The sequence below is a fragment of the Pyrus communis genome, chromosome 1 (assembly GCF_041283825.1).
Source record: "Pyrus communis isolate YQ-2024b chromosome 1, ASM4128382v1, whole genome shotgun sequence".
NCBI lineage: Eukaryota > Viridiplantae > Streptophyta > Magnoliopsida > Rosales > Rosaceae > Pyrus > Pyrus communis.
The window spans coordinates 9,248,705-9,266,873 of NC_142565.1; the positions used below are offsets into that span (position 1 = coordinate 9,248,705).

Consider the following 18,169-nt stretch of genomic DNA (forward strand, 5'->3'; position numbering starts at 1 on the left):
TCTCTTAACACACACACACACACACACACACACACACACATATATATATATATATATATATATATATATATAGAGTTATAATTGATGCAAAAGTGTGATGACCAGAACCACTTAAGCCACCACAAATTCCACAAAGAAGCAATAACACTACACTGTTGCCACACTACAGAAACAACTAGTCTTGTGGAGCACTAGTGCAGTATTGGTTTTGAAATACTTCTGATAGGGTTTCTACCTGTTTAGTATTATTGGTTCGCATGCACTCCACTCATCATATAAATTATAATGCAGTAGTATCCAAGTTGAACAACAACTGTCTTCGCTTCCCTTTCCCCACTCTTTATCTGTCTATGTACTTCAACAGTTCATTCATTTGGAAGGTACCATGCACTAATTGCAAAGCAACAAACACTCCGTGGATTTCAAGCTAAAGAAAATAATTCAGATGTTTCAAATAATGACCACACCTGTCTGCATGTGACGATGCCAAACCGACAATATCAAGTATGGAAAAAAGGAGTATGATCTTTGCCTTATAGTTATAATATCTGGTTGATCAACTCCGAAGTACCAACTAGAATTGAAATAAAAATAAATAAATAAAGCGATATCACCTATACATACATACATACATACATACATATATATATATATATATATATATATTAGTCAAAATGGTCTCTGAGATTTGCATAACTCCTCACTTTGGTCTCTAAGATTAGAAATTGATAGAATTGGTCCTGAGTTTGTTTACAATCAATCATTTTGGTCATTCCGTGAAAAATCTCCATAAAATAAGAATAAAATGACAAAAATATCCTTAATTTTGGTCAAATGATTTTGGCCTGTCCAATTCAAAAAAGTTTCTCTCTTTGTTTATTAAATTGAGAGTAATTTTGTCATTTTGATCCTTATTTAACATAATTTTTCACCCAATGACCAAAATAATTGATAGTGGATAATCTCAATGACCACTTTTATTGATTTCAAATCTCATGGACCAAAGTGAGGAGTTATGCAAATATTAAGACCATTTTAGTTAAAAAGCCATATATATATATATTTTATGTTATAAGTATGATAAACCGATAATATTAACTTTAAGTTTATCCTTCATGTACAGTCTACAAAGCATTCCAAACTTTAAAAGTTTTTAGATTTCGTGCTAAGTATATATAAACAAGTTTATAAGTCATATATATATATATATATATATATATATATATATATATATATATATATATATACTCTTCAAGACCAAGAAATTTGAAGAACCACATCAATCATGTCTTTGTTATACACAAACTCAGTTAAGTTGGGGATCCTTCTCCGATCAATTTGTCTATTCATATTGTCATTCTCGGTGTGTATTTCAACCCCTCCAGAGGCCCACATAAAGTGTTCATCATTAACCAACACAAACTGCACCATCACAAACTCCTACGGCATCTTCCCCGATCGATCGGTTTGTCGAGCAGGCAGCGTAGCATATCCTTCGGATGAGGAAGAACTAATTTCAGTAGTGGCCAATGCAGCAAAGAAGAAAACCAAAATGAAGGTGGCAACTCGTTACTCTCATAGCATTCCAAAGCTGGTTTGTCCAAGTGGGGAAGATGGGTTGATCATAAGCACCAAGTACCTCAATCGTGTGGTGGAGATTGATGCTGAAGCAAAGACCATGACATTGGAGAGTGGTGTGACTCTTAGGCAGCTTATCAGTGAGGCTGCCAAGGCAGGGCTGGCCTTGCCTTATACACCATATTGGTGGGGTTTAACCGTTGGAGGTTTATTAGGGACTGGGGCACATGGTAGTACATTGTGGGGCAAGGGAAGCTCGATTCATGATTATGTGGTGGGACTTACAATTGTGAGTCCAGGAGGGCCTGGGGATGGTTATGTCAAGGTCCGAAGGCTCAATAATGGTGATAAAGATCTTAATGCAGCTAAGGTTTCACTTGGAGTCCTAGGAGTAATTTCCCAGGTATTTTTTATTACTGTTTTTGGCATTCCTAAAGAACTTCATAGACTATTCATGTGCATAGAAGGCATATATATTTAGAACAAAAATGCTACTCTTACCACATTTTCCATATTATATTTGTATCATATCTCTAATAGAGATGAGACTTACATGTGTTAGTGGGTCATACCTCTATTACCGAGATGATACAAATTAAATATCTATTACAGAAGTGATGCAAATTAGGTATAAACAAAGTAATAAATGTAGCATTGCTCTGTTCAAAATAAACAATTCATATTTATAAAGATGCACCAAAGTCCATCTACTGGACAACCATGGAAGCTGAACTTCATATTTAATACGCATGGTTTCAGGGGCACACCCTAGGCCGTAGGGCTTTGGCCGGTACACGTACGGAAATTAACTAAATTAGCTTATCTAATACTTAATGAAAATAGTGAGGATATCATATTTTTTGTATCGAATTTATATACATACAACGTCAATTAATGAATTTATTTCATTAGATATTGGTTATATGTATCACTTGTCACATAAAAAGGTACTCTAATGTAGTATAAATTAATAACCAATAAAAGGAGTTTTAAATTGTACCAAATGACGCATCTCGACAAAGAGAAGGTATCAAATGATAACCTTAAAGAACAAGAAAATTAGAATATACCAGAAGTAAGATAAAATGTTAAAGTTTATTGATTGAAAAGTAAGAAAATTCTTAGGAGACTATTTTTTCATCACATTAGTACCATTTTATATGACAAATGACGTGCACATGTTATGTCAATTATTAAGTTTATCTCATTTTTTTTAATGAAATTAAGTTTATGTCATTGAAAATTGATTATATATCATAATTTTGCTATATCATGTGGTACAACATGTGTGATCTCCTTAACATATTTCTTGACATTATGAAAAATGACCAGCTCTAACACTTTAAAGGTGATTTATATAGTTCTAACTTTCTAGGACTAGGAGTAAAACAGTAAAAGAATTCAACAAATAACTAAATACCAAAAAAAGTCCTAAAGTTAGAATGCTAAAAAAACATTATAAACTACAGAATTCGGCCCAAAAAACCCATTAGTCACGCCAAAGAAATAGGTTGAATTCTTGACGTTGTTTTCTTTATCGGTTCAATCGGATACTAGAGCTAAAATCTGCATAGATTTCTTTTGTTACCGAATTTGAACTTTTTAACTTGATCTTTGATTCATTCCGTCATTTAATCTACGTCACATTTTTGGAACAAAAACTTGTACCATGAAAAATGCTTATTTTACTGCCCTGTGATAATGGGATCAGTTATTTACTGGGATTAGTCCTATGTGAGATACAGTGGGGAAATGTATGATTAATATTAGGATAGGTCACACACACACACACACACACACATATATATATATATATAAAGAAACGTTTTAATTAATAATTTACTTCCAGTAAAATTACTTGCAAACACCAGCCATGACAGTAGCGATGATGACATGACCATCGAAAAAAAAAAAAAAAAAGAAAAGAAAAGAAAAGAAAAAGGCCAGTTTATATTTTGGTCGACAGATTTAGTCGATCGTTACTTAAGTTTCTAATAATTTAAGTTGCTATCATAACCTTGTAATGTTTCATTTACTTTCCAGCCAAATACAAAAATAAAAAATAAAAAATAAAGCAAATTAGGGAAAAGGACAATTGGTGGAAATCATTGATAGTGTGTTACCCTGTCATCACTCACTCCATCAAAATACTAGATGGAGGTCATTTTTTGTCTTTAATTGCAAACTAAATCAAACTTCAAAGCATCTTTATAAACTATAAAGATTTGATGGAAATCAAACTGAACTAAAGGCACACAAATCTAGATATATCTATTCTATATATTAACAAAATAAGAACTTCTACCAAAATTTTCATAAAATAACAGTTATAACACTTTATACATAATTGAATTTAATTAAACATGAATAAATACGTCAATCAAATAATAAAAGCAAAAAAAGTTAAAAGAAAAATCACGTCTCCCAGACTCCCACTTCAACCCCCACTCCATCCCCTTCTTCCACGCCCCAATTTCTTTAATAACAAATAATATTAAGAGAGATAATTATTTTAATGACAAATAATAAAACAAAAAAAAATCTCAAGTGGCGAAATTATGCTGGTTGTTAGTAAGGAACCTCTCAATAAAATATATAAGCAACATGTTTCATGCTGTAGAGACTAAAATATGCTCTCTCTCTCTTGGGTAGGTTACTCTAAATTTGCAACCCATGTTTAAGCGATCCATCACTTATCTGAGCAAGGACGATTCAGATTTGGGAGACCAAGTAGTTAAGTTTGGCAAGGAACACGAGTTTGCAGACATCCTATGGTACCCTAGCCAGCACAAGGCAGTCTATCGGATGGATGATCGAGTCTCCACCAATACCTCTGGCAATGGCTTATATGACTTCATTCCTTTTCGAGACACACCTTCCCTTGCTCTTGCAGTTGTCAGAACGACAGGTTTGCATACTATATATGTATATAGTTAACCACTTAATTACTAATTAGTGTTTAGAAAAGCAACATTACATTTCAAGATGTTACGATTCATATATATATATTTATTCCATAGTGTGTTGTTATTAGAACTCCAAAAGATCATTATGCACTCCTCCTAATTACATTTTTTTGTACGTTCTTAGAGTCCAAATAATTATTTTAGAGTGTTAATGCAGTTCCCCTTATAAAACTTATGTGACAACAAAACATGTCAAAATAGTGAATTGGATTAATTGATCCCAAATGTGACAACAAAACATGTCAAATTGTAGATATCAATTCAGAGTGTGGCACCATAGCAAAAAATGTTTCAATTTTATTTATCCATGTGTCTTTATCTTGTTATTATAATAGAGGAGAATCAAGAATCCAAGAGTGATGCTGATGGGAAATGCACTGGTGCGAAGTTGGTTACATCTACACTCATTAAAAGTGCTTATGGTTTAACAAACAATGGTATGCACTCTGCCTGGTATTTCCTGCTTTTCTTGCTTAATCATTCTGCACTCCATTTCTAAAGCAAAAAAAGTACTTCCAAATAATATTAACTTCAAACAGGTCTGATTTTTACTGGCTATCCTGTTATTGGATATCAGCACCGGCTTCAATCATCAGGGACTTGCCTAGATAGTCTTGAGAATTCAAGAATCACAGCGTGCGCATGGGATCCCAATATCAAGGGTGAGTTTTTTCATCAAACAACATTCAGCATCAACTTGTCTCTGGCTAAGAACTTCATCCAAGATGTGCAAAAGCTGGTTGAGATTGAACCAAAAGCGCTTTGTGGAGTAGAAATCTACAATGGAATCCTAATGCGGTATGTTACAACCTCAAGCGCTTACCTTGGCAAGCAAAACGATGCAATCGACTTCGATATCACATATTATCGAAGTAAAGACCCTATGACTCCTAGACTCCATGAAGGAATACTTGAAGAAATAGAGCAACTTGCTCTTGTTAAGTATGGAGCATTGCCTCATTGGGGAAAAAATCGGAACATAGCATTTGATGGAGTGATGAACAAGTACAAGGGTGCTAAAGAGTTCTTGAAGGTAAAAAATGTTTACGATCCAATGGGCCTATTCTCTAGTGAATGGACAGATCAAGTTCTTGGACTTAAGGATGGGGTGACAATAGTAAAGGAAGGGTGTGCACTAGAAGGGTTGTGCATCTGCTCAAAAGACATTCATTGCGCCCCAAGCAAAGGCTATTTCTGTAGGCCTGGCAAAATCTTCAACGATGCAAGGATTTGTACCCCTGTGATTACGAACCATGCTAATTAACTAGTTAATGTCACATCATCGATAATGTAATTTGATTGAGAGGGTTTTGCTTGCAGTACTAGTTGTTCTTGTTTGTAAAATTGCCTTCTGTTGACTGTTGTAGTAACTGAATAAATTAAACATCCTCTAAGTAAAGGTAGCAAGCTTGGAAGCATAAGCATATGTACACCAGTCTTCCCAGATGTTATTTTCTCCTTTCTCTAAACAGTCAAGAAGCAGTACCACAAAACTGCTCATAAGCTTTGGAACAAGACGTCAATATATAGTCTATTCCAATTGTGCCCAAAACTCCATTCCATGAAGCAAAATGACCATATGATTATAAAGAAAAAACAGTAATAATGAGGATCCATTCTGTTGTGGTATGAATTTAGAGAAAGGGAAGAGAGGGAAATCGGCAGAGCGTTGTGATATTTCTGATGTTTTGTATCTTTATATATACGCTAGTAAGGAAGAGAGAAATTTGTTGTCCAAGTAATACAAACATTAATAGAAAAGATCTTCTAAATCTCATAGGATTCTTATATAATCTCTATTTAGGATTTGCACAATCACACATGTAAGCTATAATTCTAATTTTGTTAATACCACTGGACAATATAGGACAGTGACATGCCCCACAATCAGGTTGGATAAGCCTGAAAGGGTTGTCAGCGGGTAATTAGGTATGAAGTTAGCATAGAACCAGACAGCAGCTAATTTCCTCACAAAACATACCTAAGCATGAATTAATTTTATTAGTCACATGTGGTAATTTTTGTTAATTAACTCTTATTCGAGAATAATAGTGACATCCAAACACCAATGTTAAAGCCGAGAACAAAATAAATTGTTCACAAAGTAAACCAAAATATACAAGGGGGTTCAGCCAATACAGTCTTCCATGTCAAATTTTGCTAGCCAAATGTGTTACGTGGAGCAAAATTAGTCTCATAGATTGATTACGGGAATTGTACTCCTTAACAACATTGTAAAAGCACAGAAAAATGCATAAGCAATGATCTATTTCATCAAAACAGAATTAGATTCTACAGGGTTAAGGTTTAGGAATACTATCCCATATTCTTGAAATTTTAGGTCTTAGGTCCAAGGTGCCAAGGATCATGCTTTGGCAAGTCCAGATTCTACCATAGGTTGTAAAACAAATTCAAAATTAGATTGTGATAGATAGACAGACCTAGACTTGGGTTCGATAAGCTCCAGTCGAAGCTGGAGAGGTCTGTTCGATAGGCCTCGGCCGAAGCAGAACATTACCGTTCAGTGCACCTCTCCCAAAGCAAAGCATGCCCTTTGGTGCATCCCTGCCAAAGTAGGACACCACCATTCGGTAAACTCCAACCGAAACTGGGTCTATACCGTTCGATAGCTCATAGCCGAATTGCTGGGATACGTTTCTCTCACAAGTGTGGTTAGCAAATCCGAGAATTTGGTAAACTTTTGCTCTCTATACTAGGGCTGGAAAAAATCCCGAACCGTACCAAAAAAATCCCAATCCCAAACCGAAAATCCCGAAAATTTTGGTACCAATTCCAAACCAATCCCGAACCATACGGTACGGGAATTGGTCTCATATTTTTCTTTGTTCGGGAATCCCAAACCGATATATACATATATATATAGATATATATACACACACATATATATTATTTAATTAACCATTCCTCTACCCAATAACCTTTGGGAATCCAAACCGATATATACATATATACATATATATATTATTTAATCAACCATTCCTCTTCCCGATAACTTTAATCAACCATTCCTTTGCCCGATAACCTTTCTTCACTGCTTTTTCCTTTTGTTATTCTTTCTTTATCTCATGACTCATTGTTTGCCATCTTCACTAACCTTTCTTCTTTATTTTATTTCTTGATAACTCGCATTCTCATCCCACAGACAGTCACACACACTCTCTCTCTCCCTCTACCGAGTCCCTGAAATGCAGAAGCAAGCTCAAGGCCTCTAAATGCTTTCTCAATCTTCAAAAGTAGCCACACCCGCAACCTGCTCTTCCCAAAACACCATACCCATTGCAACATTCGTCTGAGGAACCCAATCGTTCTTCCAAGACATCAGATCCATCACTCAAGCCTGCAAAGTAGAGTAGCCTTCTGATGGCAATTTCGTTTGGCATGACATGGAGAAGCTCACACATCGATGATGGTCGATACCTGATTCTGTTTGATGCACTTTGCAAAGCCTTCCAACTCCTGAAGGCAACAAAGACAAGCCCAAGAATGAGAGGGATGAAGATGGGGGTGGGAATGTCGACGAATCTAAGATAAGGTGTGGCCGTGTGGGCTGGCAAGGAAAGTGGGAGGTTTATGAATCCTGAACCATACCGAAATCCTGAAAAGATTTCGGGAATCCCGAAATTCGAGAATACCTTCATTTCAGTTCGGTTTTGGTTTTCAAAACTCTGTCCCGAAAAAAATCGGTTTGGGATTTGGGATCCCATTTTTGGTTTGGGATCCTATACCGAACCAACCCTACTCTATATTGCTACTTCAGGAGCAATATAAAGTTATGGAAGGGCGAGAAAGATTTTCTCTAGTCAAAATTCAATCAAATGTAAACTTAAGAATTGTACCTATTCATAAACATAAAAAGGTTTCAATCATGTCTTGCTTCGGGCAAGAATTCATTTTTGCATGATTGGAAATGATCCATATGAGCGAGTCAAAGAATCATGGAGTCCTCGACAGTGAGGTACTTCCATTTGATATACTTAAGGCATAAGTTTTCGAATGAAGATCATGGCAAATGCTTATTCAGCTCTTCCATACCATAACTGGCTACAATGATTTCGCAACTAGTCGTAGTCAAGCGAGGTGTCACGTCTTGTATCCACATTAAGTAGTTTCTTGATTGAAACTTCTAAATCAGTGAAATCGAACTTGTTACGGTTCGACAATACACTGAATGACTGAACACAAGAATGTGATTGATGCTTTAGGAAATAAAATTTACATAAATAGCAAGGTTAGAACAATCAGGTTTTAAGACATGGTTTGGTTTAAACGGATTTAAGCATAGTGAACATCGGGTCTCAACATTAGTGTTGCGCGTTAAGAAACTTCAGGTTTCTATGGCACTTTTCCGAAACTTCGGGTTTGGAAGTATAAACTTCAAGTTCATAATACCTGCAAATAAACACAGTATATACAAGACATAATATAAAGCAAAAGAAAACAAATATATTAATGGTGGGTACCTTTGGGACCATTTGTGTAAAAGTTTAGGGAAATGCCCTATAAATAGTATAGAGCTTTAGGTCCAAAAATTATTATTTTAATTGGCTTGGCTGCCGGCCAGGGATAAAAAAATTGGGTTAATAGAACCCAGACCCAAATATGGGCTAAGAAAGAAAAAGTGAAAACCAAATCCTGATTTATAGGGTTTAGGATTTCATATGGGCTAAGTAAATAGGCCCAAAAAAACACTTTTTTTTTTCACACGAATTGGACTGCAGGTCTAACTGGATAAAAAATAAAAATAAAAAATAAAAAAAAGTAGCCTGAAAGCCCAAATTTTTTTTTGAGGAATGAGCCCAAGTCCAGAATAGGTTGCTAGGCTAGCTGCTAGTGCAGCAGGTCTAAAACCCAAACGGGCCAAGAGGTTCTAGGCCCAAACTGGGGCTGTGAGCCTTTTGATATCCAAGCCCAGGAACGCTGGATTTGGGTTTCGACTGGAAACCCCGACGGTGGCAGCTGCTGGCGACGGCGCAGACACCAGAACAGTGTCGGATATCGATCTCAGGTGAGGAGAGCCAGGGTTCGTTCTGGAACCCTTAGTTTCAAGATTGAGATATATTCTCAATGTCGGAGTCATGAGGAACACGGTTGCGTAAGCTCTAGGAATCGCGATCTGTGTCTAAAAAAAATCCGACAAAATGTTTTGACCGGGAAAATCGATCTTCATCGTCGAGATCGAAGGTGGTGGACAACTTCTGGCATCACCACAATCCTGCAATCGCCGAGATTTGGTGACGGGTGCGGCTGCTGGCGTAGTCCTCGATTTCGTCGAAGTGCAAGGGGCTAGGGGAAGAAGACGTTGTAAACAACGTCGTTCCGTGCTGGGGCCAAGAGCTGTGTGGCTTAACTAGGCTTGGCGCAGCCGTGGGCTGCAAGCCATGGTTTAGACACAGGTCTAGTGCGAGCTCGGTGCTCAAGCATTGGGTTCTCATACATTAGGCCCAAATTTGAAACATATATATCCATGTTTTCAGGCCCTACTTGAGTTCTAGGGGTTTCTTCTTTCTTTTTCCTTGCTTATTCACACATATTCAATTCACATAATAGCAATATTATGAATGTAATGCATAAACAATTTATGTAGAATCTAAAATCCATAAATCGTAAAGTTGGGTCATGCATTATGGTAAAGGTTCATGCAATCAAGACTAAAAAAACATCAAGATTGGTTCATGCAATCAAGACTAAAAAAACATCAAGATAAACACCGTTGTTTTAGAAGAACCTGGATTGTGTGATGAATATTGTGAACGGGTTTCTAGAAATTCTTTCTTCAATTTCGGCTTTCATCTTCAAGCTTGTATCACATTCAACATAAGAAAAAAAAAATTGAATCAATAAAAGTATATGAATTCAATAAAATCAAAATTTAGTCAATTAAAAATAATTGAAAGCAATACTCCCCTAATTGAAGATGAATAAATTATCTTTAGCACAGCGTGAAGAGCATGTTGATAACGTGTTGTGACCTATATTTAGTTGAGGTGTGCAGCATGGAGAGAAAGAGGGTGGAGAATGGACTTGAGGAATTGTGTGTTAATTCCCCAATCCTTGTGCCTTTATTTATAATAATAAGGAGCAGAGAAACTTGTTCTCCAAGTGATACAAAGTGTATTAGGAGAGATCTTTTAGATCCCAAGGATTCCTAATCTATCTCTGCTTAGGATTTACACAATATGTATTAGAACATATGTCACATCAAAACAATTGTTTTAACCTCAAAATTTTTGCTAAAAAGAGAGTATATTCTTACAAGAAAAGACTATCGGGGTCTAATTTGAACGCATCGTCATCGTGAGTATTTATGCATAAAAAGAACTTATTTGGTGATGCCAAAATAACCTAGAAAGAGAGTCGCACATGTGTTCCCATGCTTAGCTTCGCATATAACTAACATTCATATTTTTTTTGTATCACCTAGATCTTCACTTAGTGATATCTCTCTTTTTAGTTTACAAAGAAATCTCACTTTCGAATCTCTCATACCACACAAATTTAAAATAAAAAAAAAATGTAATCAATGGTGATATTGTCATTTCATAATAAGGAAAATATGTTACTTGTCCACACGTATGTAAATTGTTGATGTAGAAATGGTAGTTGTTGATTGGGGTAAAACTAGCGCCATTTAGTGATGCAATTGACATGTATGCAAACATAGTAACTGTTGATGCATAAATGATAGTCGCTAATTGGTGCAGTACTCGCGCCATTTAGTGAAACTACCCACGCGTATACCGAAATCGTTAATGCATAAGTGGTAGTAGTCATTGATTGGTGTATGCAAATACCACATGTACATAACTGTACTTAGCATAATTTTCAAAATAAAATTAAAAAAATGTTATTCTTATGATCTATTTATATTATTATTTGTATCATATCTTTAATAAAGATAAGATTCATATGTGTTGGTGGGCTCTTTCTATATTAGAGAAGTGATACAAACAGACAGTAAATAAAACACTGCTGAAATAAAATGTAGCTAGACAAGCCAAAAGACAACGTGTCACATTTTCATTCGTCAAGAGAAAACTGTCTCACAGATATATAAGGTCAACGCAACATTTTGCATTTCTCTCTCACTCTCTTTCCCAAATAGGGAAATTTGGGAATCGAAACCCAATTCGGGGCTCGTCGGATAGCAACATAAAGCACAACACGCAGACACACAGCACTCGAGTTTCTGCCCCTCTTCTTCCTCGACTCAGTACGAGAAACAAGGCCAAACGTCAAAATCCCCAACACCCAAATCTTTGCTCCCAGAATCACACCACACTGGTACGCCGCAAAGTCTCACTCTTTTTTTCAATTTTCTGATAACTTTGCAGTAACCGGAGTTGCCTTTGCCTTTGTATTCTGATTCGCTTTTGAGACTCTGACGGCCTTAAAATCTATGATTTTTTTTGTGGGTTTTGTTCACCTGTCTCTGTGCTAATTGATCCTCCATTGGAGGTCCCTGATAGGCATAGAATGGATTGCCCTATTGGGGTTTTCAGACAGATAGAGGGTTTTTCTTGGATAAGTAGATTGAAACTCTATTGGGTTTTTGTCTCCTGGAACAGTTTCATCAATTGGGTTCTTGGGTTTTACTCAGATGAACTTTTTATTGCCCCCTTTGAACTAAGTATATTGCTTTGAGAATTGCCAGAGATGGGTTGCCCAAGTCTGTAATTTAATATATATTGGAAAGAAAGGGTTTGGTTTTCTTTCTAATCTAATTTGTTTTTAGATTTGGGAATCCTTGAATGTGAAAATTTTGGAGATTAATTCTGCATAACCCTTTAAACATAGTCTAGTTTTAGCTTCTTGTGCTCAGTTTGCTTGATGGATTCGCGACGTAAGGAAATAAAACTTGGATTTGATAAATGTTCTGTAGTTGGTGTGGCAATAATAAGGTTCCTCTGTTGTTTCTCAGAAACCGTGGGGTGCAGAGGAAAGTTGGCAAGTTTTAATGTACTTGTTGCCCGCACAGCACCAAATTAATTTTACACTTTCTCCTACATATAAACTACTATTTGGTGTTTTTAAGAAGAGTATATGACATATGCTCATGGGGTGGGTGCAAATCCATAATAATAGTGTGAGCTTGCAGCTTATTCAGCTGACCATTGGGTTAGTTATTGGATGACAAAAGTTGGTGCGTGAACCAGACATGGCAGAAGGAGCGGAAGTTGAGGACCGGGTGGATCTGGATGAGGACAACTTCATGGAAGAGATGGACGATGATGTAGATGAGCAAATAGATGAAGATGGAGTAGATGGAGGCAGTGATGAAAATGTGGAGGAGCATGTTGAAGAAGCACATGAAGATCCTGCAACTAAGGCTAGCGACACAGATCACCCACCCAAACCAGATGAAAGCCACAATGCTGGTGAATTTGTGGAAGATGGAGAGAAACCTTCTAGTCCTGTCAATGAAGAGGAGAAAGAGAAGCATGCACAACTTCTTGCCCTTCCCCCCTATGGGTCTGAAGTTTTCATTGGTGGACTTCCTAAAGACACTTTGGAAGAAGATCTGAGGGATCTATGTAATGAAATAGGCGAAATTATTGAGGTCAGAACTTTGAGCTCTTGTGCTTGTGACATTTTAGCCTTATGTTTGGGGTAGACTGGAGTTGGAGTTGTATTTTCTGTGAGGATTTCATTCTTTAATTGTTTTCCAGGTAAGATTAATGCAAGACAGGGAAACTGGTGAAAGCAAGGGTTATGCATTTATAGGATTTAAGACTAAAGAGGTTGCACAAAAAGCCATTGAAGAGTTGCATAGTAAAGTATTCAAGGTAGTGATGTTTTTCTTTTGTAGTGTTGTGTACTATCATCTTTATTCCTTTTTAAGATAGTTCCAATGTGATTAACACCTATATTGTGTTTCATCCATGCAGGGTAAAACCTTAAGATGTTCACTTTCTGAAACTAAATATAGATTGTTCATTGGTAATGTTCCAAAAATCTGGACCGAGGATGAGTTTCGTAAAGTCATTGATGAGGTTGGTCCTGGGGTTGAGCACATTGAACTAATAAAGGTTAGATTTGTTAATCCATCTGTAGTCATGTTCATATAGGGATTAATGCTGCTTGGATTAATATTCTTATGGAATTATATTTGGCTAATTGCAGGATCCTCAAAATCCAAGCAGAAATCGTGGTTTTGCTTTTGTTTTGTATTATAATAATGCCTGCGCTGATTATTCAAGACAGAAAATGTCGAATTCAAATTTTAAGCTGGATGGAAATACCCCAACTGTTACCTGGGCAGATCCAAAAAGTACTCCTGATCATACTGCTGCAGCTCAGGTATACTCCAATTTCTAATTGAATGAATATCCAGTTTCAGGGGCTTAATAGACAAGTTTAAAGTTTTTGTTTCTGTTTGGAAAACTTAAAAAAGAAAATATTTCCAAAGATTAATCTATTATGTCTGAACTGCATCTGGTAGCATATCGATGCAAGCGAGTAGTTTATAAGAATCTGTGCAATGTGAGCATGACTGTAATGCCCCAAAACTTGGAAATAAATTCTTTTTCTTCTTTTTATCGAAGTTTTTCTTTATTGGAAGTGTATTTTATTTGCAAGTTTATTTTAATGTTTAGTGAGGGATTTTTTTTTTTTTCAGAAATTAAAGAGTGAAGAGCCCAAATGAGTTATTGGCATTTCATATTAGTATAGAGATATACTCTAGTTATATTTTCAAATCGTTAAATTCATATGAGTCACAGTTTGACTTGATATGAACTTAGTTAATTTGTTTAAAAACTTTGATGGAGAATTTAAAACGCAGTTGCTCATTTGCTTGAAGTTTAAATGTTATGTTTTTCTTTCTATTTAAAATTTTCAGATTATGTTACTGCCTACGAATTGACATTTTCTTTCTGGTATGTTGTTTCTTGTACAAGTCCCAGGTGAAGGCTCTTTATGTGAAAAACATACCTGAGAACACTAGCACTGAGAAGCTGAAGGAACTATTCCAGCACCATGGTGAAGTGACAAAAGTGGTTATGCCACCTGGAAAAGGTGGTCAAGGAAAACGAGATTTTGGCTTCGTCCATTTTGCTGAAAGGGCAAGTGCACTGAAGGCTGTCAAAGACACTGAGAAATATGAAATTGATGGTACGTATTTTGCACTACTTCAGGGGCTTTTTGAGAATCTAAAATCGAGCAAGATAAAACTCTATTTAGAAGTTGTTCTTAGTAGTTTTTAGTTTGATGCAATGTCATCGATGCATCTTTTAACTTACCTGCAGCTTGCACTAAGTTAAGTGTATACAGTTGATGATTTTGGAACTCCTTAACTAAAGAAACTAATAAATCTAGCTAAACTTGTTATGGAAATTCTATCAGTTGGTTTTGCATCTAAAGTCAAGTGTATGGAGGGGTGTCTTTGTTTTGAGATTGATTCTTTGTAGGGTAGAGATTAGGGGCCTGAGGCCCAAAGATGCAGACACTAACTGCAAGAGGAGCAAACAGCCCTAGGCCTGTGAATACGAATAATGCTTTAGAAAAGGATTATACTCATGCCTGTAGGGGGTGCACTCATAATGCTACAACCACAGGCCTGAAGATATCCCAAAGTGGGTAAGCTAATCTACCACACAACTATCTCCCGGTAAATTTGTGAAATAATGAAATAACATAGGGGGTTAGTTCATAATGTTTTAAGAATTGGTGTTTCGTGTCAGGATTCATGGTGTAGAATGAAATGCTATATGATTTGGTTTGACATAGGAACTCATGGTGGAAGCATTAACTCTACTGCCCATTCTTTTCATCATTGCGGTTAAAGTTACTTCAATTAAATCAAATGTGAAACTTGTATTCCTATTATATTATAACAAACATATGGAACTTAAAGAATTTGTGGCTTCCATTAGGAACTCTCTCTTAAAATTTTAGAAATAACAGCTTGTAGGCTTGTAAATATCATGGTTATCTTAAAAAATGAAAGAGGCCTGAGGTTAAATGCTTTGTTTGCTTGTGCAAAGCTACTTAATGTGGATAATAATCAATAATCAATAGAGAGCTGGTCTTAGTTGAAAATGCTTCTTTCTGTTACATACGTTTATTTGATTTTTGTATAAAGTATCATGAGTTGGTCGAAAGACACAGGTCTGAAACGTCCTCTTTATTTCTTTGTTGAGTTCATAGTGTCTCCAAAATTAATGTACAAAGCTATTTGTTTATAGGTCATCCACTGGAAGTTGTCCTTGCGAAGCCTCAGACTGAGAAGAAACCTGATGGGGCTTATCCGTACAATGCAGGGCCTCATGCAAGCCACCTTGCACGCCCAGGGTATGGTGGTGGTTATGGCGGAAATCCATACGGCTCAGTGGGGGCTGGATATGGTGTTGCTGCAGGCTTTCAGCAGGTACATCACTGAATTATATTGGTCATCTTGTACTTTGGCAGTCTAATTTCTTCTAACCGGTTTTACACGTGAACAGCCAATGATATATGGTAGAGGACCAATGCCTGCAGGAATGCACATGGTGCCTATGGTTTTACCGGATGGTCGAATTGGCTATGTACTGTAAGTTGTCATTTGTTCTCTGGGGGAGGACCTTTAGAATAAAAAATGATAAAATGTACAGAACAATGTCTCATAGAGATTGGTATTGTGCAGTCAGCAGCCTGGTGTACAGATGCCAACTCCTCGACCTCGAAGAGCAGATCGGAGCAATGGTCCAGGCAGTGGACGAGGAGGTGGCGGCAGTGATGAAGGCAACCGTGGTGGCAGAAGGTACCGACCATACTAGCGGGCAGAGGATTGAGGCTGTTTTTGGGATAAAACAAGGAGCATGTGATTGGTTGAAAGACGAATTACCCTAAAAAAAGGGGGGAAATAACAGAACCACCTCTCCCTATTCCTTCTTTCTCTTTTCAATGGAAAAGATGGGGTAATAAAATGGAAAACAAAAAACAAAAAAAGGCTTCTAGGATTAGGAAAAACTGAGGGTTCTATAACTGAATGTTGGTGTCTCAGCGCAGTTAATGTATGCCCACAAGAAATGTTCAAGACTGATTGACAATCTAGGAATTGTCTCTTCTGTATAATGTAATGCAATTGTTGGCATTTTTTAATTGACACCTAGCAAAAATCAAAGTTTGATTTTATTGCCGGTACAATGCTACTGCATCCCAATTTTGTTGACACTGCTTTTTTCCTTCTGTCACATTTTGTTTAATAATCAAGGCTCGTTTGGCACTGCTTTTAGAACGGTTAAAAATTCATTTTTGGCTAGGCTTGGTACAATGTTTTGTCGTGCTTCCAACAAAATCATGTATGACAGAATGAGCATGCAAAAGTATTTTTAAACGGGCCTTTAAACTATTTTAGGTGAAAGGATCCTCACTGGATCCATTTTGTGGGGATCCTAAGAATTCTCATATTCTAGCCGTTCATCATGCATCATGCTGCCAATTTTTGTCAGGTATTATTTGTGTTTAATTTTAAATAAAAAAAATCAAATAATTTCTGACCATATGATACACGATGAATAATTAATATGTGAGGATCTCTAGGATCTCCACAATTTAGATCCGGATGGGATCCAAATTCCTATTTTAGTTGATTATGTGACTATTTGATCTGTTATGTAACAATGTGTATCGATGTAATCAGCGTATATAGCACGAAAAAATATGGTGCCTCTCGCTTTGCTCTTAATGTATATAGCACGAAAGACATGCATAAAACTTCAAATAGAACAACTACGCTTTTAATTCAGGTTAATGATACAGTGCTATATGAATTCTTTACGTAGGCCTCGTTTCGCACACCATATTAAGCATCAGATAGTATTAATTTGGAGACTTACATACTAAATAGTCACTGAACTGATGAGTCTGGTTCAAGTTTATTAGTACGCCGCACACCCGCTAGTTAGTACGCTCAAAAAGCTTGGTATAATTAGTCGGCCTCAGAACGACTCGCACCGCTCACGCATCTGCTCCGTTATCTCGTGTCTGTTGCTGGAGATTCAAAGCTAAATCAACGGAACCACTCCCGCTCACACCATATTGCATCATCTTCCTCATGGGTGTTTTCTCGTTTCATCTTCATCGTCTTCCTCTTGCTGCAATTTTCCTTTTTTTTTCTCTTTTTCTCTCTTTGTCATGTTTCCTTTAGTTTGTGATTTTTTCTATTTGATGGATTAGTTTGTGATATTCGTTTTGGTATGGGTTTCAAAGGGATCTCGAATCTCCGAGCACTTCTCCCCTGTTCGTCCTTCTCTGGTTTCTTTTGATTTATTTTTTTTTTTTTTTTTTTGTCGAATTTATTTCAATTTGAATTATCATTCCTGAAATACTATTAATAAGTAATTAAAAAATATAACATAATCGATCCTATTAATACGGTGATTAGTCTGATATTTCACCAAACACCCGACTAATTTAATCAGTACTATTCGACAACTATTTATCCTATCCGACTGAAATAATCAGTATGATCCAAGTTGCTAAACAAGGCCATAATATCATACTAATAAAACAAAATGTCACGATAATTGTGTACACGTAACATGAAGGTCTTCCTCTATCAGGGCTCATGATATTTGGCAACTGTCATAATGAGGGGACCAGCTAACGTTTTAGCAAATTAAAAG

General features: G+C 36.4%; 2 protein-coding genes across 9 annotated transcripts; both read left to right on the top strand.

Moving 5' to 3' along the window:
• The first annotated feature begins 1,236 nt into the window (after positions 1 to 1,236).
• LOC137719523 (putative L-gulonolactone oxidase 6) lies at positions 1,237 to 5,990 on the top strand. The gene is made up of 4 exons (XM_068458567.2): positions 1,237 to 1,981; positions 4,231 to 4,486; positions 4,880 to 4,981; positions 5,084 to 5,990. Exons 1-4 carry the CDS (start codon positions 1,286 to 1,288, stop codon positions 5,806 to 5,808), a joined length of 1,779 nt encoding a protein of 592 aa, XP_068314668.2. The 5' UTR covers positions 1,237 to 1,285; the 3' UTR covers positions 5,809 to 5,990.
• Positions 5,991 to 11,623: 5,633 nt separating this feature from the next.
• On the top strand, positions 11,624 to 16,688 carry LOC137720380 (heterogeneous nuclear ribonucleoprotein Q). 8 transcript variants are annotated; one of them, XM_088696242.1, is made up of 9 exons: positions 11,624 to 11,846; positions 12,484 to 13,122; positions 13,232 to 13,348; positions 13,451 to 13,591; positions 13,686 to 13,862; positions 14,462 to 14,675; positions 15,749 to 15,930; positions 16,007 to 16,092; positions 16,186 to 16,688. In XM_088696242.1, exons 2-9 carry the CDS (start codon positions 12,721 to 12,723, stop codon positions 16,316 to 16,318), a joined length of 1,452 nt encoding a protein of 483 aa, XP_088552368.1. In that variant the 5' UTR covers positions 11,624 to 11,846; positions 12,484 to 12,720; the 3' UTR covers positions 16,319 to 16,688. The 8 variants fall into 8 exon arrangements, with proteins under 8 accessions (XP_088552368.1, XP_068315545.2, XP_068315547.2 ...); XM_068459444.2 differs by having other exon boundaries at positions 11,642 to 11,846; positions 12,661 to 13,122; XM_068459446.2 differs by having other exon boundaries at positions 11,642 to 11,846; positions 12,719 to 13,122.
• Positions 16,689 to 18,169: the final 1,481 nt, after the last annotated feature.